Below are 27,243 nucleotides of genomic sequence, written 5' to 3'. Positions count from 1 at the left end.
ATAAATAATGCATGTTTCCAGAGTAATGACTGTATATCAAAGATGTGCGCTGATAAGGAAGCCAATCAAACCACTGTACGAGAAAGAAAAATAAAGAAAGAATGGCGATATGTTATTGAATCGATTTTCTCTTTCAAAACAAACGAGGGTTGGGCTAATATCGGGTTTTTAAATTATTTATTTATTTTATTTTTTGCGCGATTGTATGTTAATTACCAATTACGTTTTAATTAGGCCATAAAACTTTCTGGGTCCATCGTTTCGCCGTTTTTTCTATTAGTATTTAACGAAAACTTTATGTAGGCTATTTTGAATTTAATTGTGCAGTGCACTATATATATATTTAAAAAAAAAACAGAACAGGTGTAGATAGCAGTGGGTGTGTGCTGATAATTCTGAATTATAATAAAAATGCATACATTTTACATTTCTCGTTGATGTGTAAATGTAAATAATAGGCTGAATGTGTCTGAAAACGAAAAATGTGTCTGTTTGTGCTGTAGAATAAGATTCTCATCCAATACACCTCAATAACAGCCTCGACTTTGATTTTCCATCGTTTATTTAGAAGATTGCGGGACTTGTGTCCCTGCAGCTGGATTTGGCTTACAGAATGGAGAAAAGTTTGGATGATAAGATGATAAGACAGCAGACTGTTGGACAGGTGCACAGGTATGACAGAGTGAGACGTCTCGTGATGCGCACGTGGCCGCTGTTTGTAAACATACTTGTGCACAAAATAAAAATCATTACAACTTTTTCTCAGGAACAATTAACACGACAAACAACGTTGTGTCTTTATGTGAAAACAGGCATTAAAACAGTGACTTACACCATCCACAAAGGTCTACCAGTAGATACTCTATGTAGTGCTTGGTATTTTTTTTTTCTTTTTCTTTTTCTTTCAATGCATAGAATGTTTGCACTGCAAACCAAAGTAAACAAACCATCGAAATTATATTTTAGGACAATTTTCCTTTAGAATGTAAGTATAATCATCTTTATCATGCGAGTTAACTAATATCCGCAGAGGAAGAATTCTGATTTGCCAAAATAATCATAATAATACAAATAAATAGAAAACAAAAAATCGGGAATTGAGTTTTGCACGGTGAGCAAGTGTCATTTGTACGTATATTCATATATATACAAAAGCATTTGAATATATCTAACCAATCTAAATAACAGTAGATTTCAGTGCAATTTCAACAAATACGAGCGGTGGTTGCCACCTTTATTATTTAAAAGGGACTCTGTATAATTTTCTTTTCCTACTGATTCGTGTATTCATCAGAGCAGACCTTTGAAACACTGAATGATCACATTAGTTCATCAGCAAGACTGTGAAAAAGGGATCTGCTTTGAACACATTTAATAATCAAAAATATAGCAGTTCCCTGTACGAATGAATAAATACACAAATATGCCGAACATAAATAAATACATAAATAAATAAATAAATAATAAATTAGGATAGAGTTAAACTATGAGGTAATCCATCAATGGCTATTTTTCGTCATTCACCGCGGGGAGGGGGGAAAATAATACAGCTGGGTGTATCTAAGTAGAGTTGAACCGCAGAAAAAGTAGTTCATCTGGATTACCTGTTATTTGCATACTTCACATTCACCAGTACAGTGAAAAGAAACACGAGTTGTGAAAATAAAACGGTACTAATCATGAGCACACGCGCATTTGAGCCAAAGCGATGTCCCTTGGTCCCCAAAAGTCAGTTTCGTTTTGTTTTCTTCTAGAAGTATAGTCCATCAGTGAGTCGCGGAAAATTTCAACCTCTTCTGTTTTTGTCTTTGGTTGCAAAACCATACTCGCACCACGTTCTTTTTGAGGTCCAATTTCTCAGCTATCGCCGCGATTTTCTCCGACGACGGCCGGGGCTGCACCGCGAAATACGCCTCCAGAGATCGCTTCTCCGGGGCCGCTATGGAGGTCCGCTTGCGCTTCTTCTCGCTGCCGTTGAAAATGTCGGGTTTGCTCATTTTCTCGCGCTGGGCGCCCTCGGCCTCCTCCAGCCACGCCTGGAGGATGGGTTTGAGCGCGATCATGTTGTTGTGCGACAGAGTTAGAGACTCGAAGCGACAAATGGTACTTTGGCTCAGGGAGCCCACGCCTGGGATCTTCAGGTTGGCCAGCGCGCCCCCCACGTCCGCCTGAGTCACCCCGAGCTTGATCCGCCGCTGTTTGAAGCGCTCCGCGAACGCCTCCAGCTCCCTCGGGTCCGTGTCCGAGTCGTTAATGGAGGGCAGTCCGTTGTTGGCGAGTCCCGGCGCGCACTGGTGCGCACCGCCGTGGTGGCCCTGTAAGAGGCCGTGGTGCGTGAGCGGCGAGCTCATGTTCATAGCTGCCTGGTGGGACAGGTGGGTGAGCCCGTGCATGTGGGAGTGCGGGTGGGCCGACGTGGAGATCAAGCCCCCGCCGCCGCCGCCTCCTCCGCCGCCTCCGCCGGCCCCCTCGTGCGCGCTGGGCATGAGCGCGAGCGACGGCGAGCCGATGTGTTCCATGAGGTCTGGCGGCTCCAGGTTCTGGTGGTGGTGGTGGTGATGGTGGTGGTGGTGGTGGGCGAGTGGCACGGTGGAGGCAGACGAGCATGGCACGGTGTTCATCGTGTGGTACGTGGCGTCGGGCTTGAACGGGTGACTCTTACCCTGGGACACCGCGATGTCCACGGCCGCCAGAGCTTCGGCGCGGGCCAGGAGCGTCTCATCCAGACTGGCGAAGATGTTGCTCTGGAGCTTTTAGAGTCGGAGAGACGAGGGGGAAAGACAGAGAAAGAGAAAGAAAGGGGAGATGTCAGCTGGGGAATAGTGTCAACACACATAACACAGAGAATATTCCTTTTAAGAGGCTTCCAGTCATAAAAATTAATACAAAAAAGGCTGAAGCCTGAGCCTTCAGTGAGCATGCCTTCAGAAAAGATCACAGGCGTGCAGATGATTGCTGTGGAATACATGAAAAAAACATTAAGGCGGTGTATGCGCCTCCAGCGCTCCTCCTCGCGCGCGCAGGAGAAGAACGCGGGAGGAGAAACGCAGAAGTTTTGGAGCTCGTTTACCTGTGGAGTCTGCAAACAGGCTCTCCTGATCGCCTCCGAGCTCGAGTGCAGAGTTGTGTACTTGTGCTCAGGTAAGCTGGGATGCATGGCGAAATGAGGCTGTTTGCTGTTCATGGACATCATGTTTGCGCGGAATCCGGCGCAGATAAAGTGCGCGAAAAGCAAAGCGAGAGTCCGGCGGCGCCTCTTCTGGCGTCTCGCAGCAGTCAGGCGGATGCGGTAGCGCTCGGCTGCTGATGGTACAGAGGAGATGCCCGCAGAGTGTGTGTGTGCGTGTGTGTGTCTCTCTCTGTTTGGCTGTGCTGTGTGTGGATGAGGAGCGCTCTTACACCTGAGTCCCTCACATCTCGTCCGGCAGCCTCGCCTATTCTCGCGAGACGAGCGCGATTGACTCTCTTCTCCTCCTCTCCTCTCCTCTCATCTCATCGCGTCGCGCCTCTTCGCGTCTCATGTCCTCCTTGAACTGTAAATCGGCCTAACGACGGTGAGGGGGCTTCCTTCCATACCTGTGGATTCTGCGCGCTTGCGCGCTGCCGCCACCGATTTAGAATGCTGTGGCGTTAAACATTGTGACAGTGGAGCCGCTAACATTCCATATGCAAATGAGGGCTGTTTAAATGACTTTTTAAAATAAATGTTTTAAAAAAACATTACATAAAAAATACGTCAAAGACATATTTTAAGATAATTGTTTAAGATAATTGGTATAATCGTATGTGTGTGTTTTAATAATATTAAAATGTTTACAATCAGCATAATTGTTCTTATTATATGAATGAATCAAATCAATTAAAATCTAACCATGAAATATATCAATATAGTTAAACAGGGAAATAATGTTTATTTGAAAAATCGTTTGCATAAAAAAGAAAGAATAATACGTTGTAAATGTTATCGACTTCGTATTTGTTTATTTCAGTTTCAGGAGAATTTGCAAGCCTGGATATATTTAAATTTAGCTAATGTTTATATAAGTACTGGCTGCACCGCGTTGTTTTATTAAGCGACGTTAATCATGTTTATATTAAGTAAAATAAATGGAAAGAAAAACAAATCAAAATCTTATATATAGATATAACGAAGATCGTTTTAGACATTTCATATGTAGGCTACGCATATACATTACAAATTACGTAAATATATGACATTTCTAGACATCAGAATATAATCTGTGCGTATTTATATCAATTTATTTCAGAAGCGCGGAATTTGCATTTGAATATTTCAATTTCGCTCATATTAACGCGAGTCATGGTGGCATTGTCTTGATTGATTACGCAACTTTAACTATCATGTATATTTCACTAAACTCTAATCACGGCATGAATTTTTAATCGCCTAACGCTTCTAGTTGGCGCTAATGAAGTGTTAATTCACTAGCATTAATTAATTCTTTAAAAGACTGAAGGAGGTGGGTATTAAATAGATTTGTTTAGTATTCCGGTGATGACACAGGAATAATTCACCATTAAACACAGAAAGGCATGTTTTTGCATGCACTATTATTAAAATTAAGACAATTACAGTGTTTGTCATAACACTAAATCATGAAACTACCTGAAAATGAAACCATAAATTGTAGCATACAAGAGTGTTGTTTTATTTAGACAACATCCAAATACAAAAACATTTGCAGAAATATTTCAAAAATAGAAAATGACAATATTTTCAAACCTTATGCACAAATATCATTTATTGTTTCTATAGTTCAAACACAGAATTATTTAGATGCCACATAATTCTGTACAACCACAAAAGCTTTGAAATTCCATAGGAAAATAATCTGTTTAATTTCAAGAGAAAAGCATAATGTTAACACCTTATCCCCTCAGGGTACTGAAACGGTTTTTATAACATACAGTAACATCATCCAGCACACACTGCTGTCATAATAACGAACAGCGAGGCAAATTCGTAATAAAAAGCTCTGATGGAAAAGAAAGGCTGTTAAATCTTGTTGAACTCCTAAAAAGTCACTGAGAAGTAAACCAACTGAATTAGATCAAAATGGAGACCATGCTGGAAAATACTTGAGATGCTTCTGCTTCTACTTCTACTTTAGTTTTGAGAGTTTCGATGGACTGGAGATGGACAATCCTGGGGGACACTTGCGCTTGGTGGGCTGTGGGGGATTTTCCACCAAAACTCCAGCTCTGTCATTGAACTCAACAACTGAAGCCTCTTCCTCAGAAGCCGTAGCAGCATCACAATGGGTGTTCTCCTGAGTCAAAGATGTGGTTTGGTGCTCTCTTGCTGTTCCAGGATCAGCCAAGAGGTTGCTACAGAAATCCAGTTCTGGTATTTGGGTGGCATCAAAGTCTGGAGATCGTGATGAAGATGAAGATGATGAAGATGATGATGATGCCGCCGCCAGAGGAAGGTGAGAGACCTGACTGAAGGAGCTTTCACCTTCAGCCATCATAGAGTCCAGCTCAGAGATCTTGTCCAGGTACGCCGCATCCATACAAGCTTCACTGTTACCCACAGGGTCCTCGGAGCGCTTGAACTCCTCTCTATTTTCATCCAAACAGGAAAGATCAGGTCCGCAGTCCATCCAGCCTCCAGACAAGACCTCTTTGTTCAAATTCACAGTGGTTTTCTCACAAAAAGGAGCACCTTTGTTGATTTGGAAGGACCCTGGGCTTTGGTTGACTGAGGATGAGCTGGTTGGACCCTGGCAATCATCAAAACTAAGTCTTCTCAGGTAAGTGAGAGGTTTGAGACCTAACTTTCGGTCACTACAAACCGCAGCAGGACTCTTCAAGCTCAGAGATCTGAGAGCCGAGGAGGGCGTAGAGGGAACCGTAACGTCTTTGAGTCCATCGTTCTGTGGAGTCAAGGTCCCACCTAGAAAACCTACGCTTTGGCACACATCAGATGTTGTCAGGAGGCACCCATGGTTGTCAGGAAGCTCTGAACACTTTCGGTCCAGGTCTGTGCAAACAGAAGTTTCTTCCATTTCACTCAGGCTCCTTCGCATCAGGGCGATTCTTTCAATCCCTCCGTTTTGAGTCCCTCCAGAGGCAGCGTTTGAACAAACACCTTCTTCAGACTTCTTCAGGCCGTCCCTCTGGTTCAGGGCTTCAAGCTCTTCGATGTATTTATCGCTGCGCTCCAGAGCTCTTTTCAGCTGCGCCACGTCCCGCTCATACTGATGAATCTTAGCCTCAAGAGCTGCGACTGTATACCTGCCAAACCTCAATGTAAAACACAGACAAACCACAAATAAGGTCAATTTTGTACATCTGAGTTACTAATACGGTGTAAATATACATAAATAGAACCTAAATACATATGAATAATCTATTTTTTGTTGTAATTTTTTGATCTAACTTAAAATGCAAGTTGGTACACCTCACCAACATTACATTAAGAACATTGTGCTTACTTTTGAGGAGATCTGCTGTCCACTTCGGCTTTCAGGCGCATATTTTCCTGGATTAAGTCAAAAATTTGGGACCGCAGAGTTTTGTTAGCCTGAGGGAAAGAAGCATGTTGCTTTCAGAATAGCACAGAACACAAATAACACCATTTCTCATATTGCCAGTGGTCAGTGAAAATTCATCTAGATATAGATATAATCTCATTAAGGTTTTGTATGCACATTTAAATAACAGTTATTATATTCATATTATATTATTTTATTAATTATGCACATCTATTTATCCATTATTAGAGTCAAAAATTTTAAAATAGTTTAATAATGGCAAATGAGAAACACATTAAAGAAACAAACACTTCATTTCATATATTTTCCCAGAATGCACTACAGAACATTTGAAAACAGAAAATGTACATTATTCACAGGAATAATGATAAATAACAGGAGCCTGCCAATTTTTGAAAATGACACATTACAGCTTCAGTTAAATGACCAAATGAGCAGTCAATGCATAGTATCTTAAAATGGCTAAATTATGGGATTATATTTATTTATGCATTTTTTTGACCCATTTTTATTGTATTCAAAAAAGCAATCACATTCATACTTCTTTTAGCCTTTCGAGGTCCTGTTTGACCTTCCTGTAGAGGTCATTGGCAGCTCTCAGCTTATTGGCCGATTCCTCCAGAGCGCTCGGGTCGACGGCACTGGTTTCGCTCTGAGGAACCAAGACTGTGCTCGGTTCCACAGCCGTCTTAAGTTGCATCTTAAGGCTCAGGTTTTTGCTTTTCAAGTCCTCGTTCTCTTTCAAGATGGTTTCGATTTCATCCTGGAAGACAGATGATTCATAAGCTCAGTGAATGAATCTTCCTGGCTTTCATTGCATAGCTAGGACAGTTTCTTACAGGCACATTGTGTTAAAACATGTGTTAAGTCAAATTTGGAGTCTCGTGCCTTAGTAGCACAAGTCTGTCAGTTATGAGGAGACCCAGATGGAATGGACCAGATGTTGTTTTAAATATTTTGCATTTATTTTGGAGGGAAGTGAGCAGAATTTTGTGGTGTGGATTCAAACATGGCAAAATGGGTATTCCACTCGAAATTATACAGGGAATGTCAACAGAAAATTGTGTTTATCAAACCATTTCATTGGGTGTTTGACTAGAAGTACCTCATATTCTCGTAAAAGCAGCTCCCCTCGAGTCTTTCGGAGGCGTCTCTTCACAGAATCACTCTCGCTGGACTCGCAGTCAGTTGTGGCTCCTGTGACATACACACACACACACACATATACACAGAGGAAGACATTTAATCACCCTCATCATCCCACATAAAACTTAGTTCTGCAGCTTTGCGTTTCAAAAACAACAATATATGACTGTGAGGTCAGCTGACATTACCAATGATTTCTCTGCAGGGGTTTTCTGGGGTGATGGCCACTCTACAGGTGGGACACTGACTGCTCTTCTCCAGCCACACTTTGATGCAGTTGGAGCAGAACACATGGTTGTTGCAACAAATGACCGGCTGACGGACCTTTGAGGTGTAGATCAGAACAAACCAACAGGTAAATGCATTAAATCGTGCAGGATCATTAGAAACAAACAGGACAGAAAAAACATAATTGCGAACAAATAACCAAATGCCTATTTAATTACAACTATTTGTATGATTAAATGTTTTTAACACAACATTACAATGCATGCATGCATATATATTTATTCCTTTTTTTCTTTTAATTCCTGTTTATCCCCGTAAAGCTACTCTGAACAACCTGTATTGTAAAGCACATATATATATATATATATATATAATAGCATGTCAGTTTTCCAATCCTGTCTATGTAAACAATTTGCCCTGCCCACCTTAAACTCAGACCAATCAGATCAGGCGATACATGTCAAGTAGGCTACTGTGTTTGCAAATGTTTTAAATAGTTTGCAGTGAATCTTAAACAACTTTAACGCTCCTACCTTATCTGGCTCATTTTATTTCATCTCCATTTATCATCACTCTGTGAACATTTCAGGGATTCAACGACTACATCAAATGCAACAGTGTACAGTCCGAAGCAGGCGTTTAGACGAGTGCTGGCTGGTCTTTATTGTTATTTTGTGTTTTGGGAGAAAACAAAAACGGGCCTCAGTGTGACCTACTCTAAAAAAAAATAATAATAATAAAAAAAATAACTATTGCTGTTTTAAGTTATAGAAACACTGTCTATAATATGCATTGTATAAAATAAAAATGTATAATTCAACAAAGAAGAAACATGAAGTTTACGCACACACTCCACCACTCTGTGTGTGTTTTCTTCTGTCGTGTATTTAAAGTTTTTTTTAAAAAGTTTGTTACCTTTCCGAGGCAAATCTGGCAGGATATCGGTAAAGTCAGTGAAAGAGTAACGTTTTGAAAACTTTGTGCCATGATTTAATCCTCACACGTGAAACATGATCCAAAACTCCCTCCAACAGAAACAAAGTAACGAGCGGCGCACGCGACTACGGCAAGCGAAGAGTGCTAAACTACTATAACGAAACGCTTCCTGCGTAGAATACTGCACATACTCCATGCGGTTAGCGTTGAAGACTTAAATTATTAATGCGTTTCTGGAGTAACGTAAGTTCTTATGTAATAAATCTTGTTTCTATGGAGTTTTTGGTCAAAGCGAATTCAAAAGTAATTGATATATTAATACTAATGTATACTGTATATATAATACACAGTAACAATTAACAACAATAACAACAACAAGCAATAATAATAATTATAAAAGTTAAAATTATTAGTAGTAGTACTAGTAGATAATAATTAGTAGATAATTAGATTAGTGGATTTAATATTAGTATATAATAATAATAATCTTCGTCGTCGTCGTCGTCGTTGTTGTTGTTGTTGTTGTTGTTGTTGTTGTTGGTGGTGGTGGTGGTGGGGTTCTTGTTGGTGTTGGGTATATTTTGTGTATATGGTCAAATGCAAATGTATTTACACTTGGCTGAATTGCATCTTAAATCTTAAATCACAGGCTGATGTCTGAGTAATCAGATTGAGATCCATTTCAAAATGTGTCCTGAAGGGCATTTGTCATGAATGGGATAACTATCTGATGAAAATATGCAAAATAATGTATAAAGTAATCAAATGTCTTAATAGCAATTAAAAAGTCAATTTATGTGTGTTTTCTAATACTCAAATTACTTTTTGGTGTATTAAAAATTGTATTTGCCCCTCCTGTTCTGTGGATAGGCCTACGTCTCATCTCTTTGTTTCAAGAGTTTTATCACAACAGTGTAAACCTTTATAGGTTTTACTTCATTTTTATTTGATCTCATAATTCATTGGTCATTGCCAAATGATGGCTTTATTATCCCATAATGACAGACCCAGTGGCTGAGCGCTTGTGAGATAACTTCATTAGCATTGAACTGATGCAAAACAATGTTGTACATTGATTGCATCAAGCGGACTATTTGTGCTGCGACTACATTACTGTCATTTGTTGCAGGTCTTTCATGTCAACACAGCGCATGGCGACTTCACTTTGTCTAGACTATGAGTAGTCTAGTCTGACTGTACGCCAGTAGGTCTCAAACTCAGAATTAGACATCTGCATGTGGAAACATTCCTGGAGAGAGAGAGTTTGCACTCGTTTGTGAGCAAAGACCAAACTGCTGAGCATGCGCTTACATAATAACGTAAATTTGCCTTGTTTTCTTATTTTTACAGACCCCCTCCCTCCCCTTTTGTCTCCTGTCAGTGAGATCAGCATCTCAGAAATACACACAAAAATCGCTTGCTACTCACTTCATCGTTCGTAAGTGGAACAAGAGCTGTGTCAACAAGAGACGTCCATTTCATCACCAAATCTCCAGTGAAATGAGTCATCCAGCACAGTCAGTGAAAGACCTCATCACACGAGCCTACAAATACGCCCATTCCCAGATGAGAAGCTCACCATTTCTGTTGTTAAGAGAGAGGTATGAGTTGATTTGCGTTGCTGATGACTCATTTATTATATTAAACATTGATGTTCCAAAGTTTGGGGTCGGTACATGTTTTTGAAAGCCTCGTATGCTCATGAAGGCTGCATTTATTTGATTAAAAATACAGTAAAATCTGTCATATTGTGACATATTATTACAATTTGAAAAAGCTGTTTTCTATTTCAATTTATTTTAAAATGCAATATATTCCTGTGATGCAAAGCTGAATTTTCAGCATCATTACTCTAGTTTTCAGTGTCACATGATCCTTCAGAAATCATTCTAACATTTCTTATTATTCTCATTACTATTTCTTATTTTTAAAGGATTTTTTTTTTTTTTTATGAATGGAAAGTAAAAAAGAACAGCATATATTGGAATTAGAAATCTTTTGCAACATTATAAATGTCTTTGTCACTTTTGATCAATTTAATGCATCCTTGCTGAATAAAAGTGTTAATTTCTTTAAAAAAAAAAAAAACTTACTGACCCCAAACCTTTGAAGGGTAGTGTATATTATGTTATATTACAATTAATGTAAGATTCCTAATGTTTTGATGATTTATGCAACCAGGTACAGTTATACACGATGCATGATGGTTATTGTCATAACTGTATGTTAGAAAAACCAATGGCAGTTTACTTCAGAAATTTGCTTAAAAGTATTCATTTGCAATTCCACGTGAACATGTAAAAATCTAGTCCAAATCATATTATTAGAACCATTGCGATACTCTAAAGATTGTATTTTGCCCACATATGCTTCAGACAATGGTTTGTAATCTTTCCCCCATTAATTGGTGACAGTCAATTAATCACAGCCGGTTGAGGACCGCAGGATCTATTGATCTCATCCGAGGCCTTATTTTTCATCCCTTAAATGACACAGATCGGCACATTTGCCTTGGCCGGGTAATGGAGGGTGGTGAGCCAATGACCCGTGTGTCAGGCCTACATGTGTCCCATGCTCCCCCATTGTGAAATGGCATCTTTACCATTTAAGCTGGAAAGGTTTAGACTGCCCTAAGAGCAAGGCACTGGGACAGGCCTTGCTCCGCTGCTCAGCTGACCTTTCTGTTTAAAGCTTAATCACTGGCAAATGCTTACATTAATTAGCCTGTCCTCTCTCTTTCTCTCACTCTATCGCCCACCTGATCCCACACACACACACACACACCAACGTCATGCCAGTGGCTTGAGAACCAGAATGAGTGTAACCTGCAGTCGTGCACATCTTGAGGACATTAAGACATTTTCCCTCGCACTCCTGCAGGCTTCACGTATTGATTAGCGTGGCCCCTGACCGCGATCGCTGCAGTGCCAGAGAGAGTGTCATGGAGATGAGGGGCCCCTGCTGTCCGCGGGGTTCTTTCCTAAGTCCCAGCTCTCTCTCCACAGTCAAGCCGCAGCTGACGCCCCCTCCACGGCTCAGACACCTTTCATTGCCCTTTCGCAACCCTGCCCTTTAAAAGTCGGAGCAGCATCCGGTTCTCTACATTTTGCATCATGGATTGAAGCTCACGGCATCTGGAATTATCCATTTTGTGTCAGAAACTGTGCTAAACGCTCGCAAAGGAAGAGTAAAAACATCCTCTGAAATGTGTTCTTGCATAAAGATTACTTCTGTCATTTTTTTGATGTTAAACATTTTATTCCATCTTAAAACACAGGAACAATAGGCTGATTCGCCTGTTGGGTCTCATTCACTAACAGATGAATAATCCACATGGATTTCATATTTGTGGACACATTATATTTGTAGGCACAGGAGAACTTCTCACAATAGGATAAAATACATTTAAAATAAAATATCTATAAAAATGTAAAAATCTTAATTTTTTTTAAAAACCTTACAAATCATCTTATTTATTCATTTATTTATTTATTTATTTATTTTCTTTGCATATGTGGTTTCAGCTGTTTAAATTTTTTAATTATGTATTTATTTATTTGTAAATTTAGAATGAAATTTATAACTAAAGTTATTGCTGAATTAGTTTGTGAAAATGTAAAATTCAAGTACACAGCATCTGATTAAATACATTTAAAAATGAAATTTTCTCAGTTATCCAGAGTATGTTTTTTTGAAAATGAATGTACACCAGATACGGTTCATGACTGTTTCTTTGTATATCCTGATCAGAGGCGGGGCCAACTGTTTGTTCAACCAATCACAGTCAGGGACAGTGTTGGGGAAACATTTTTGGAAACAAGAAGTCAGAACAGCATCTTTACATTCATTTTGCATCATGGTTTGAAACTCATGGCATCTGGAATTAATCTGGAATTATCCATTTTGTGTCAGAAACTGTGTTAAAAGCTTGCAAAGAAAGAGAAAAAAACACTAGATGTATTCTTGCGTAAATAGTGAAAAATAGTGATGAGACATGTATGGTAACCCATACTCGGAATTAGTGCTCTGCATTTAACCCATCCTAAGTGTACACACACAGCAGTGAACACACACACACACACACACAATTTGTGCTCTGCATGTAATCTGAGTATGGGTCACCAAGTATTTTATTTTTACTTTTAATTACAGAAGTAATGATTACTTCTGTAATTTGTTTTATGTTAAAACACTCTGTTCCGGTTTAAAACACAGGAATGGAACAGATACATGTTTGGAAACAGTCATTATTTTTGCACTTTCCTTTGGTCACACCAGTATTGTAGAAATGACAAACTTCAAAATAGTTAAACATAGAGCTCTACACTTATGATGCTTGTCCCGCCCTCAGAGTCATCTGATTGGACCAAAGATGTCTATTTGCCACATGCGTACATAGACCCACAGTTAAGCACAGATTAAACACAAGAACCCATATCCTGCACAAACGGCCCCTAATTCCACTGTAGTCTGCCGAAAACCAGACACAAAATGAATACATGCATATAAACACTCTTCTAATGGAGAGCGTGGGATGCCACCCCAATTATTAGTACGAAAATCTGTTCTCTAGCTGTGCCGCCACCCCCTTCCTCTCTCTTTCTCTCTCCAGCCTCAAATTTATTCTCCTCCGCGGGTGCAGTTTTAGTGGTGGGCCGTGCGTCGCGGTGCAGAGAGGAGCAGCGTGCGGTGATTTTATTGCATTGCCTACAGGCTGCTTCAGCCACACGACTCGCTCGTGCCGCCCCCACCCTTCCACACCGCAGATGAGGCTCCGCTCGCCCGACGGTGGCTCCGCTACACCCCTCTTCCTCCATCCATCCCTCTCTCAAGGGGCCCCTGGGAGCCGAGGGTGGATTATTATGGAAATACTATCATCCACTGGCCCTCTGAAGCACAGCTGGGCAGGGCCATCATTACATGCATTGTGGCAATCTGTTCTGGGAAGGGCAAACGTGAACGTCACGGCGGCAAAGATGAGAGTGGCATGCATAGATCACATAAAATGTGTGCTGGATAAAATGCAAAAAACTTCAAAATGACCTCGATAAATTTTGTACTTTTTGCCTCCGGTTATATTAGGGCTCCCTCGCAGCCGTATCTTATGGGACGCGTGTAAATAAGACATTTTCATCTCAAATATTTTATGTCCACCTGCATTACAACCTGTTTCTTTTGTATGGCAGGAGCTCTTGTCCAATGATATCTGATATCAACCTAATCTGTGCAGCAAACGTCGCCGGTTTTGTTCCTGTCGAGGGACGGATGGTGTGTCCGTGTATCAATCATAGTCACCGGTCTGAGCGCTGACCAGCCTCTGAGTGATTTGCGTTTAGTTCCTTACGAGATATTTCTGCCATGCTTGTTATCAGATTAACCCGCCCACTGAGGCTGATCATTCACTGCCCAATAAACGGGGTCAGTCACATCCATCAAATTGCTGTACTCGCGCCTTCTGCCCCAGTCTCGATTACTTGCTCAAGTAGAGTAAAGTAACAAAACAATAACATCATAATCACTGCTTTAACCTGAGTTAGAAAATCCTCATTTCATTCATTTGTATCACATAGATTTTTAGAAAAAGTCGATGAAAGTGCATAACATAGTCTCATGTTTAAGACAGAGGTGGTTGGATGTGGAATTTGTCACAATGATCCATTAAAAATGCATAGAACCTCATTAACTTTTGCAGAGACTGAAAGCTCTTTCTTATAATCTCTTTCTTTTTATATCACTTCTTTTTATATATATTTGCAATATTGGATTCATGGTGACAGCTTTATGAGTCCAGGATCTGAACTGTTGAATTCAGCCTGTAAAAAGCTTTCTGAGATTATGCAAATGCTGTAATCCATCTGAAACTATTTAAACAGAATTTGCCAATTATTTATAATTATTGTTTTTTTAAATTGATTTATTTAATATATTAAAAAATTTTAACAATTATTTAAAAAATAAAAAATATTGTTTTTATCATTTATAATTATTCTTTTATTTAATATGTTTTTATATAGATTTTTGAAATAATTATTGTTGTCATAATTATGCAGTTTAAAAAAAAATTGAGAGGCTGTTGGAATATTTACTTTGTTTGTAGTTTAAAAAAAATATTTTTGTTAAACTACAGGCCGATTTAAAATGGACTACACAAAAAAAATTTTTTGAAATTATGAAAAATAATGGTTAGTCACAGCAACTGTTAAACAGCCTGTGGAAAAAAAAGACGTTTTAATATTAAGAGAATGGAATGTTTAAGATGAAATATGACATGCTGTACTGCATCTGAAGCTATTTAAACAGCATTTTTCCTAATTATATTATAATTATTGCTTTTAAAATGTATTAGTTTTATATATTTGTTTATTTAATGTTGTATTTAATATATTTTCAATAATTTAGTAATTTATTTATTAAAATTATTATTTTAGAATTATTGTTTTTAGAATTTATATTTATTACACATTTATTTAATATATTTTTATAATTATGCAGTATTTTATTTTATTTTATTAATGACAGTCTGTTGGAATATTTACACCTTTTGTACATTTAAGAAATTAATTTGTAATACCGCTGGACGGTTTAAAACAAACTAGGCAAAAATAAAAGGTGATTAAAAATTATGAAAAATAAAAAATGGCACTAACCATCAGACACTAAATATACATTTTCCGATTATATGTTGATATCAGTTTTAACCTTATACCTTGATGTTGATTAAATAAAGCTAATGGACATGCAGAATGAAAAAGTTCTACTTTTTAAAGTCACTTCTGATTGCGACAGTACAGCATGCATATAGACATGCAAAACACGCTTCTTGTAATCAAACACACTCTCAGCATAAGGGCTTATTAATTATTAGTGCCCACTTGACTTCATATTGTGCTGCCGGTGGCCTGGTCAAAGATTATAATTACCACTTTGCTGTTTGTATCGTATTCATCTCCTCTTGCCTGTAGTACTGTATTACTCTCAGCATCTCTCCCTCTCTCTCTCTCTTTCTCTCTCTCCCTCTCCCGTACACAAGACCAAAAGTGCAGGCACATCATTTATTGATAAGACAAAAAGAATGTAATGAAATTATCAATGTTCTTGAATTAATTATGAACATGATTAAGAAAGCTAAAATCTCAGGAGCCGAGATCTCATTACCCATTCAGTCTCAGGGATTGCTTTCATTCAGGAAGAGGCAAAAGAAGCCGTCCACCCGGCCCGGCTCGAACAGTCCTCTCTGCCCCTGCATGGAGCTCCTCTTTACCCTGCTACTCTGTCCCTGATTTATTCCCGCCGGCCTGCGCCGCTCCGTCCTGCTGGAGGCAAATGAGATCCACGACCGTTTGCACGCCGAGAGGTCCTGACCTTCCCTCTCAGATAGCAGCTCCTCACTGGAGGTAAGACACACAAGCTGGTTTTACTGGAGAGCAGCCGCTCGGCTCGACCTTAGTTTGGTGTTTGTGTGGAAAGCAGTGCTGGGAATTGTCTGTTAATACCGGATGGCTTTGTCCTAATTGTGGATAATTACTTTTCTGCACTGCTATGGAAAACATTTCCCAGTCAAGCTGTCTTGTGTTTGTATATGGAGGGTGTGTTGTTACTTTAAACTCTGAAAAAGGAAAAAAAAAAAAAAAATAGTCAAAATCCAAAGAATTTAAATTTGGAATTTTCAGGTTGTCGTTTGCATATTGACTTTTCCTAAAATGTTGCAAGTCTTTTGATTGATTTGAAAGCGTGTATCATTTAAGGCCAAAGAATATAAGAGGCCATTCATACAACGTGTGTTTAAATATTGAGATATGTTAAAGATATATGGTTATTAAGATATGTATTAAAGATATATAGTTTTAGTGTTTTATATATATATATATATATATATATATATATATATATATATGTGTGACATTTAATTATTTATTAATTTGTTAATGTATATATTAATTAAAATATTATTGTTGTTGTTATGAAATTGGCATGCTATAAAGGCAAAGTACATTTTTTAATACAGATTTCTGTGTAAATCACATTGTAAAAATAGGCTAATTATTAAAATGTCTACTATAGCTCGATATGTTTCATTTTATCTGATAAAACACTGAATCATTAAAATACTTTATTTTCTTTTTTAAAGTTGCATATTAAGACTTTCTCCATTTTTCTTCGGGCGTCTGTCGCTCCAGTCATTTAGTATCCTTGCATTATTATCGTGCCTTTGCTGAGTATTTGTTTTCACTGCTTGTTTAGTGTGAATCAGAACGAGTCGCTCCTGTGGAAACGAGTGTGAGAATGACAATTGCTAGTTTTTTTAGTTTCTTTGGTCACATGGGGAAATGTGCACCAGTATATGGGCGTCCCCAAAGGAATGGAGCTGGGGTTTCAGAGTCCCATCTCTCCCAACGTCTCTGGCTTTCTCCCTTCCTGTCTACCTTTCTCATATCCCTGTTTTCTTGCCTATTTTTTTCTTTCACTCCATCTCTTGTGTCTTCCCATCATCAGGCTCCAACACACACACACACATTCACTGCAGCGCTGCATTGTAAAGCCGCCCATCGGGGAACGGTGTGCAGTTGGCAAAGAACTTGTCGCATTGTGATGATACTTTCTCAACCGTTTCAAGGTCCTGCAGTAAACATGCATGTCTTTACTGTGACCTAAACAAATAAAAACATTCCAAACTCTCATTATTCTTCCAGATAAGAAGGTCTATGCTATTCGGTTTTAGAAAACGTGTGTTTTGCGCCCAACCTCGGTCTCCGCGGATAAGAAAGCCTCTGGAGGATAATGAGAGCTCTCTGGCCCGAGGATTGATCCGTGTATTGGATCTCACATAAGACTGCTGTTACTGGATATTACCCAGCGCTATCGTCCAGCCGTGATGGCCTCGTGATAAGAAGTGCTTACCAAAGGGGAAGCTCCTACAGGGCAGATACGGTTTCTCAGCCGCCCTCAGGGGACCGTCAGCCTCATGCTGCTGAGCTCAGGAACTTTTTACCTCATCAAGTAAATTCAGACCCTTATCAAGTTACCAAGCAGGCCTCTTCCAGTCGAACAAATATTTCTGCCCATTGTCACTGTCAGTGCTAAAAGAGCCCTGTCGCGTTACAGGGCACCTGCTTTTCATTGATAACTCAGGAAATTTGGGAGGTGATGTATTTGTTTGGGTGATCAGGAGAAACTTTATCTCTTTAGCCGTCTTAACAGTCTCTAAGTGCTTTCTCTGAGTCTGGGAGTCTTTTGTTTTAAGATTCTAATTAATGTGGGACGAGAATTCCCAGATAAATTATTCGGAATTTACACGTCGGGATGGAATGAGTTGAAGTTTTTATGTCCTTTAAAGATAATGGCATTGTTGACAATGCAATCTACATCCTGTAGCGCAGTTTAGTGCGTTCTGGATCTTTAAAAGAGGCTAAGCTCTCAGATAATGAAGTGGTCGGTACATAATGTGCCATCTCCAGAGTTTTTCAGCCCTTCGTTGCAGTGTTTAGGGCCCAGCAGAGAGGCGATGCAGGAGTTTGTCAGCTCCAGCGCTACCGCTGCGGCAAAATTAGCCAGGTGGCATCTGGTACCCGCCGCCTGCCAGAGGAGGAGGGCCCAGATGGCGCGTTAAGCAGGCTAATTATTTCGACACAAAACTCTGATATCGCAGCCCGCCAGGGTCCAGTTTCCCTCTTTTGAATCTTACTCACCGGGCTTTGTTTCGGAACCGCCCTCCCTCTCTTCCAGTGAATGTGTCTTTGCGGGGATGAGTAACTGGATCCCACGAACTGGTGGTAAATTGTGAGCGATGCCATGCAGTGGGAGATGACAGCTGTAATGTTAGTCCTGAGAGGTGTCACGATACAAAACGTCAGACTGGTTTTATTAATTTACATTAATAAGTGGATAGAGAACATCTTCAAATCTGTCGTACTACCACCTGATGTTCATGTCATTGTTTTTGGGGTTATCCTGTGTCAAACTTTGCTTGGACATATATTTTTTTAGGAGCTAATGAATGGTTTGAGTCGTAGCCTAGCATCGTGACTCTCAACTAGGGTCATGACCTCAAAAATAATTGCTGTTCTTCGCTGACTACAGGGAAAAATAGTGTTAATTTTTATTTAGTAAGGATGCTTTCAATTGATTAAAAGTGACACTAAAGACATATAAGGTTTCAAACAAATGTTGTTCTTTTGAACTTTCTATACATTAAAGAATTCTTTCAAATATGTATGACGGTTTCCACAAAAATATTAGGCAGCACAACTGTTTTCAACACTGATAATAATCCGAAATGTTTCTTGAGCAGCAAATCAGCATATTAGAATGATTTCTGAAGAAATCTGAAGATTTCTGAGGACTGGAGTAATGACGCTGAAAAGTCAGCTTTGATCACAGGAATAAATTACATTTTAAAATATAATCAAACAGAAAGCAGTTATATTAAATTGTAATAATATTTCACAATATTGCACAATATTTGTTTTTTTACAAATAAATGCAGCTTTGATGAGCATAAGAGATCATAAAACAATGAAATTCTAACCAAAACTGTCTATTTTGTCAACGATAAAATGTACAATACATCTTATTTAGCCTACAGCTAAAAGAAAACTCAGTGCTTGATTTTAAGGCCGATCTTGTTTGCTTTTTGTACTATATAAATCATTTTCCGATACTGTAACCAACAATAAAAGTAGCAAAAAAGGTCCAAAAAAGGGCTAAACTGTATTGATGGGTAATATAACACAAAGTGCTTACCAAACCATATTTCAGAGCTGAGCGGTGTCGGCAAATAAAAACGTAGTTTTGGCAGTGAATGGTTACCATTTCCCCATTCATTGACCGGGCCGTTACTGTCCAGCGATAGGGCCGCTGAGTAATGGGTCAATAAAGGCCAAGTCAGTGCAGAGCACCTGCTATCAGAGCGCCGCAATACCTCTCGCTTTCCCTTAAGAGACCTCAGACCTCGTCATGTAGTCCAGTCCAAAGTCCTTCTCATAATAAGGGTCACTTACTAAGTCAACATTAAAAGCCTATTCCATTAGGAGTCCAAAATTACATGAGACTTTAATGTCTTCAAACACCAGCAGTTAAGAGGGAAACAGCTCATGTGCATTAGCAACACATGTTGAAATAGTCATGAGATTATTATCGAATCACATTTTAGTATGTTTGGCAACACAGATGTTTTTATTCATGGCATACATCTGTTTCCAAGTCATGCTTTATGATGGCTCTTTTGGGAGCTGCAGGTTGTAGAAAAACAATATTTACTGCACGCTGAATTTCCACCTTTGAGTTAAACCCTTCATTGATTGTGTATTGGGAGCAGTCGAGGCCAGGCTATTCACGCCACCCCTCCTCCTCCTCATCTTCATCCTCTAGTGGACAGCAACACCTCCACCTCAATAAAGACAAGGTGCAGGCCTCCGACTGATAACCTGCTGACTCCTACATCGCAGGTTTCCCCTCTGAAATTGAGTCCTACATCATGATCAATTGGTTGATGTCATGGATGACTAATGCTACTTTACGCATGTTATCCAAAACACACACATGCACTTTAATTAACACACTTTCATGGACCATTTAAGGAGGGGATTCAGTCCATTGCATAGGTTTTTGTACGGTACGTATATTTTGCTTTAAATTTGATGCATCACAATAAAACCAAACTAACATACATTCAGACAAGCGTCAATATATAATTCTTATGATAAATATAAATAAATCCTCTGCAGCGAATGGGTGCCATCAGAATAAGAGTCCAAACAGCTGATAAAAACATCACCAATAATCCACAAGTAATTCACATGCATGTTTGTAATAAACAAATTCATCATTAATCCTGATTCAGACGAGACAACATTTCCAATGGAGAAAGCAATGTTATGAATAAAGGACTTGTATTTTGGAAGCAATGGTTTGATACATTTGGTTTCTTACAAATATGTAGTTTTTCACTTCACAGGACGTTAACTGATGTACAGTCATTTGGATTCCTTGTAATAGATTATTGTAATAGTTTAATCAGCTGTTTGGACTCTCAGTCTGACGGCACCCATTCACTGCAGAGGATACATTGCAGTGATGGAATGCTACATTTCTCCAAATCTGTTCTAATGAAGAAACAAAATCATGTACAAAACGTAAATGGCTTGAGGGTGAGGACATTTTCAACAAGTTTTCATTTTTGTGTGTACTGTTCCTTTAAGGTAACACAATAATACTAATGTTAATGTTATAAAGGATTTTTAGTGTCCATTGAGAGGGACAGTGCAGTTTATAAAATCTGTTTGCAAAGAGATTTATAATAATATGGAAACTTTTTGTTTTTTTTATTAATAGTGTAGATGCATAGCATCTAGAATTGAATCTATAGTTTGCAGCAAATATTTTCAGTTAAAGTCAATTTATTAAAAAAGGGTCATTTTTTAATTCATGCTTCTGATCTTATTGTGCATGTTATTGCAAACCTATTTTAGAAAGTTAGTGTTTGTAAGATCTGCTTCTTTAGCGACTTTCCTTTTCAGCAGGCCTTCTGTGCCACAAAAAAAGCCACAGCTAATGTTGGGAATATGAGACCTAATTAAAAAAACAAAGTAATAAATGAAAGCGCACAATAAAGAAAGAACTTGTCACAATAAAGAGATTTCTGAATAATAGCGATTTCAGTGTTCTTCAGAGACATTTGTTCTGCACATGCTGTATTGGAGACGGCTGCATTATAAAACACTATGATCAGTAAATTTTGGGCACCCGCTGTGTGAAAGTTAATCATTTTTCCGAGTGTGTCATTGATCAGCATTACATCTGGAGACTGGCCTTCTGCCTTTCTCCCTGGAGTCCCGATGCCCTGCGAATTAGCAGCAATAAAGCTATAAAACTGTTCATTTGTATCTCCACATCCCTCCACCTCTCTCTTCCCTCTCTCTCCCCCCTCCTTCACTCCCTAAAGTGTCTCCCATCTGCTTTTGGGACTGTCGGTTGCGGTCTTACAGCAGGAGTGAGATAAGCACAACATTTTCCTGTCGATATGTTTCTATTGGCCTCTGCAGCTCCATCCATCACCAGGACCTTACGGGACTGACTCTGTGTCTCTGCTTTTGCACTCAGTGCTGAAGTTACGAGACTTACAGTCTCATTTGACTGCAAGGAAGGAGAAAACAGAGACTTCAGCTTAGATTTGAGATGTCTTGAACATCTGACAGCTCTCAAAGCTACTTTTGTTTGACTTTGTCCATGCATACAGTACTGGAGAAGATACATAGTTCACAGCCAGTGGCATAAAATCATTAAAAGATACTCTTTTTTTGTTTGAGGCACTTAGTAGCAAGTTAACTAGACATCCACTGAATATTAGGCCTATGCGCTGTTTGCCTGATTGTTTCTTTTGAAAGACTACACATGGTCTACGCTGCCAATTTTTTTCAGTGTTGTTCCATGTCAATCTATTCTATTGCAAACTAATAGCACCTAAAATCACTTTTCATGTTGTTCAGACACTTTTTTATGTCTAAATCGGCCACTTTTTTTTTTGCCAACAGTCAGTTTTATCAAAATATGCAGAATTTTTGTTCTAGATTTGAAGGACAAATGGACTCGTAACAGGGCGGATTTTCAACGAGCAATTAGTGTCAAGTGTCTTCATTTGTAATCCACTTTAAGAGCATTAAGACAGAAGCACAAATCCCACTAAAGAGGACTAAATCAAACATGCTCTATTGATATTGCCAAAGGTCACGACCTGGAAATGATGTCCCCTTTTGGTCTCTAACCTTTACGCGTGGTTGGACTATAATGGCGTTGCAGAATAGCAGCGAATATTGAGATGTAAGTGACAGTCAGTGTTAATGTCTCATTTAAACACAATAAGACGACACAAGTCACACTGAGATTGCTTATTGATTACTGGTTAACCATTTGGATCATGGAACCTGTCAGTTTGAACTGTCACAATGTGATTTTTGTCACAATGTCTCATTCTCAAAATGTTAGTGTTCAGATATTAGTGTAAGCTCATGAAATTTAAAGAGATAGTTTAAAGAAAATGCAAATCTATCATGATTTACTTGTTGTTCTTAATCTGTATGATCTTATTTCTTGTGTGGAAGATGAAATAAGGTTTCAACTGATTTTTTTAAAACAACATTGGATCCCACTGATCTTTATTGAATGGACAAAAAATATTTTTCAAAACATCTTCCTTTGTTGGCGTTTCATCCAAATATTAACATCATTGCAGATGTTTCTCCTAAAAAGAAGAAAATATATTCAAATGACAATAGTTTAAGAATACAGAGCTATAAAAGTAAACGCTGAGAGCTGCCTAGATCACTGGTCTTGGAACTATTTGATGAGAAATGTAATGAAATATTGAATATCTCTTTTTAAACTGTCACTGTGGTCTTTGAAACCAATTAGATAAAGAGATATTTTATATCTAATATCTAATTAAAATCACTTTTATGAAACCAGAAATCAGTTTACACCAGCACGCGGGTGTATGAATATAAGTGTGCCTGTATTTATTATAAGGATTGCCACTGTATTTGCACACAAGAAGATGAAAGATTGATTCCAGATAGATCTCTCCTCCACCTGCAGTTCTCCTCAGATTGTCTTTTAGCATTGAGATGAGAGAGTCGCTTTAAAGTGCAGACTCTTTATTCGATGGCAGACTGGCCTACTTCCCGTAACGGGCCTCAGTTTGAAACAAAAGCACTACAGGAACTACATCTGAAGCTATTGATTCAGTAATGTCATAAGAGAGAGAGAACGTAAAGCATGAATGGGCTGTTAAACAGCAAAACCAGAGAGAGCCGAGTTACTCATACTGCGCTCAGGGCTAAATATGAAAGATTCATTTTGCGAGTTTTCTCACTTATGAATGTGGTACGTTTGTGCCTGCTACGCTGATAAATGCAAATCCCACAATGCCAGCAGATGTACACATACACACGTGCACAGATACCTGTATTGTGAAGATACGAGCATATGGCTGTGAACGACATGTGGGTTTCCTGGGGACAGTTTTCCAGATGCTTCCAGAGGAAGAATGCAGACAAAAACATGTCACATCTCTCTCTCTCTGCCTCTGGCAGGTGTCTTGTACGCACTGACTGTTAAGCACTTGATAATCACAGTGCCTGAGAGCATTGAGCAGAGCAGTGAGACCAGATCAACATCTCTGTGATTTAAACTGGCCATCTCCTGCTGCTCTATTTAACTATATAAATTAAAAATTGAAGAACAGGCTTCCTTTCAGTTCAAGAGTGTGAATTTGAGTATTTATCGTTCGTTTCTCCGTCCATCCATCCATCCATCTATCGTTTGTTCGTTCATTCATTCATTTGTTCTATCTATCTATCGTCGTTCGTTCGTTCGTTCATTCATTCGGTTGTTTGATTTTGTTCTATCTATCTATCTATCTATCTATCTATCTATCTATCTATCTATCTATCTATCTATCTATCTATCTATCTATCATTCATTTGTTCATTCATTCGGTTGTTTGCTTTTGTTCTATATATCTATCTATCATCTATCTATCTATCATCTATCGTTCATTCATTCGGTTGTTTGATTTTGTTCTATCTATCTATCTATCTATCTATCTATCTATCTATCTATCTATCTATCTATCTATCTATCATCTATCTATCTATCATCTATCATTCATTTGTTCATTCATTCGGTTGTTTGTTTTGTTCTATATATCTATCTATCTATCTATCATCTATCTATCTATCATCTATCGCTTCATTCGTTCATTCATTCGGTTGTTTGATTTTGTTCTATCTATCTATCTATCTATCTATCTATCTATCTATCATCTATCGCTCATTCGCTCATTCATTCGGTTGTTTGATTTTGTTCTATCTATCTATCTATCTATCTATCTATCTATCTATCTATCATCTATCGCTCATTCGCTCATTCATTCGGTTGTTTGATTTTGTTCTATCTATCTATCTATCTATCTATCTATCTATCTATCTATCTATCTATCTATCATCTATCTATCGCTTGTTCATTCGGTTGTTTGTTTTGTTCTATATATCTATCTATCTATCATCTATCTATCTATCATCTATCGTTCATTCATTCGGTTGTTTGATTTTTTTTTGTCTATCCATCTATCATCTATCTATCTATCGTTCGTTCATTCAGTTGTTTGTTTTTGTTCTATCTATCTATCATCTATCGTTCATTCGTTCATTCATTCGGTTGTTTGATTTTGTTCTATCTATCTATCTATCTATCTATCTATCTATCTATCTATCTATCTATCTATCTATCTATCTATCTATCTATCTATCTATCTATCATCTATCTATCTATCATCTATCATTCATTTGTTCATTCATTCGGTTGTTTGTTTTTGTTCTATCTATCTATCTATCTATCTATCTATCTATCTATCTATCTATCTATCTATCTATCTATCTATCTATCTATCTATCTATCTATCTATCTATCATCTATCATTCATTTGTTCATTCATTCGGTTGTTTGTTTTTGTTCTATATATCTATCTATCTATCTATCATCTATCTATCTATCATCTATCGTTCATTCGTTCATTCATTCGGTTGTTTGATTTTGTTCTATCTATCTATCTATCTATCTATCTATCTATCTATCTATCTATCTATCTATCTATCTATCATCTATCTATCGTTTGTTCATTCGGTTGTTTGTTTTTGTTCTATATATCTATCTATCTATCATCTATCTATCTATCATCTATCGTTCATTCGTTCATTCATTCGGTTGTTTGATTTTTTTCTGTCTATCCATCTATCATCTATCTATCTATCGCTCGCTCATTCAGTTGTTTGTTTTGTTCTATCTATCTATCATCTATCGTTCATTCGTTCATTCATTCGGTTGTTTGATTTTGTTCTATCTATCTATCTATCTATCTATCTATCTATCTATCTATCTATCTATCTATCTATCGTTCATTCGTTCATTCATTCGGTTGTTTGATTTTGTTCTATCTATCTATCTATCTATCTATCTATCTATCTATCTATCTATCTATCTATCTATCATCTATCTATCGTTTGTTCATTCGGTTGTTTGTTTTGTTCTATATATCTATCTATCTATCATCTATCGTTCATTCGTTCATTCATTCGGTTGTTTGATTTTTTTCTGTCTATCCATCTATCATCTATCTATCTATCGTTCGTTCATTCAGTTGTTTGTTTTTGTTCTATCTATCTATCATCTATCGTTCATTCGTTCATTCATTCGGTTGTTTGATTTTGTTCTATCTATCTATCTATCTATCTATCTATCTATCTATCTATCTATCTATCTATCTATCTATCGTTCATTCGTTCATTCATTCGGTTGTTTGATTTTGTTCTATCTATCTATCTATCTATCTATCTATCTATCTATCATCTATCTATCGTTTGTTCATTCGGTTGTTTGTTTTTGTTCTATATATCTATCTATCTATCATCTATCGTTCATTCGTTCATTCATTCGGTTGTTTGATTTTGTTCTATCTATCCATCTATCATCTATCTATCTATCGTTCGTTCATTCAGTTGTTTGTTTTGTTCTATCTATCTATCATCTATCGCTCATTCGTTCATTCATTCGGTTGTTTGATTTTGTTCTATCTATCTATCTATCATCTATCTATCTATCGTTCGTTCATTCAGTTGTTTGTTTTTGTTCTATCTATCTATCATCTATCGTTCATTCGTTCATTCATTCGGTTGTTTGATTTTGTTCTATCTATCTATCTATCATCTATCTATCTATCGTTCGTTCATTCAGTTGTTTGTTTTGTTCTATCTATCTATCATCTATCTATCTATCTATCTATCTATCATCTATCATCTATCGTTCATTCGTTGATTCATTCAGTTGTTTGTTTTGTTCTATCTATCTATCTATCTATCTATCTATTGTTCGTTCATTCATTCATTCATTTGGTTGTTTGTTTTGTTCTATCTATCCATCTATCATCTATCTATCTATCGTTCGTTCATTCAGTTGTTTGTTTTGTTCTATCTATCTATCATCTATCGTTCATTCGTTCATTCATTCGGTTGTTTGATTTTGTTCTATCTATCTATCTATCATCTATCTATCTATCGTTCGTTCATTCAGTTGTTTGTTTTGTTCTATCTATCTATCATCTATCGCTCATTCGTTCATTCATTCGGTTGTTTGATTTTGTTCTATCTATCTATCTATCATCTATCTATCTATCGTTCGTTCATTCAGTTGTTTGTTTTTGTTCTATCTATCTATCATCTATCTATCTATCTATCTATCATCTATCATCTATCGTTCATTCGTTGATTCATTCAGTTGTTTGTTTTTGTTCTATCTATCTATCTATCTATCTATCTATTGTTCGTTCATTCATTCATTCATTTGGTTGTTTGTTTTTGTTCTATCT

The 27,243-nt window shown here is 37.9% G+C and overlaps 2 protein-coding genes across 2 annotated transcripts; both read right to left on the bottom strand.

The window, feature by feature from the left end:
- Nucleotides 1-560: 560 nt before the first annotated feature.
- Nucleotides 561-3,554, bottom strand: pou4f1 (POU class 4 homeobox 1). The gene is made up of 2 exons (XM_058780007.1): nt 3,071-3,554; nt 561-2,750 (listed from the first exon to the last, which is right to left on the bottom strand). The coding sequence occupies exons 1-2, from the start codon at nt 3,191-3,193 to the stop codon at nt 1,767-1,769; spliced, it is 1,107 nt and encodes a 368-aa protein (XP_058635990.1). The 5' UTR covers nt 3,194-3,554; the 3' UTR covers nt 561-1,766.
- A 1,102-nt stretch (nt 3,555-4,656) lies between these two features.
- Nucleotides 4,657-9,007, bottom strand: obi1 (ORC ubiquitin ligase 1). The gene is made up of 6 exons (XM_058780006.1): nt 8,808-9,007; nt 7,853-7,988; nt 7,624-7,715; nt 7,060-7,281; nt 6,459-6,547; nt 4,657-6,267 (listed from the first exon to the last, which is right to left on the bottom strand). Exons 1-6 carry the CDS (start codon nt 8,877-8,879, stop codon nt 5,124-5,126), a joined length of 1,755 nt encoding a protein of 584 aa, XP_058635989.1. The 5' UTR covers nt 8,880-9,007; the 3' UTR covers nt 4,657-5,123.
- Nucleotides 9,008-27,243: the final 18,236 nt, after the last annotated feature.

Source organism: Onychostoma macrolepis, chromosome 06 (genome assembly GCF_012432095.1).
Source record: "Onychostoma macrolepis isolate SWU-2019 chromosome 06, ASM1243209v1, whole genome shotgun sequence".
NCBI classification, from domain to species: Eukaryota; Metazoa; Chordata; class Actinopteri; order Cypriniformes; family Cyprinidae; genus Onychostoma; species Onychostoma macrolepis.
Note: the sequence above shows the minus strand (reverse complement) of the source record. Positions and strands in the feature narration are given on the sequence as shown.

Coding starts and splice junctions, on each gene's coding strand:
- pou4f1 (XM_058780007.1), bottom strand. CDS start 3,193: ATGATGTCCATGAACAGCAAACAGCCTCATTTCGCCATGCATCCCAGC. Junction 2,751..3,070: donor CCTGTTTGCAGACTCCACAG/GTAAACGAGCTC, acceptor CGACTCTAAAAG/CTCCAGAGCAACATCTTCGC.
- obi1 (XM_058780006.1), bottom strand. CDS start 8,879: ATGGCACAAAGTTTTCAAAACGTTACTCTTTCACTGACTTTACCGATA. Junction 7,716..7,852: donor CCCCTGCAGAGAAATCATTG/GTAATGTCAGCT, acceptor TGTATGTCACAG/GAGCCACAACTGACTGCGAG. Junction 7,282..7,623: donor TGCTTTTACGAGAATATGAG/GTACTTCTAGTC, acceptor TCTGTCTTCCAG/GATGAAATCGAAACCATCTT.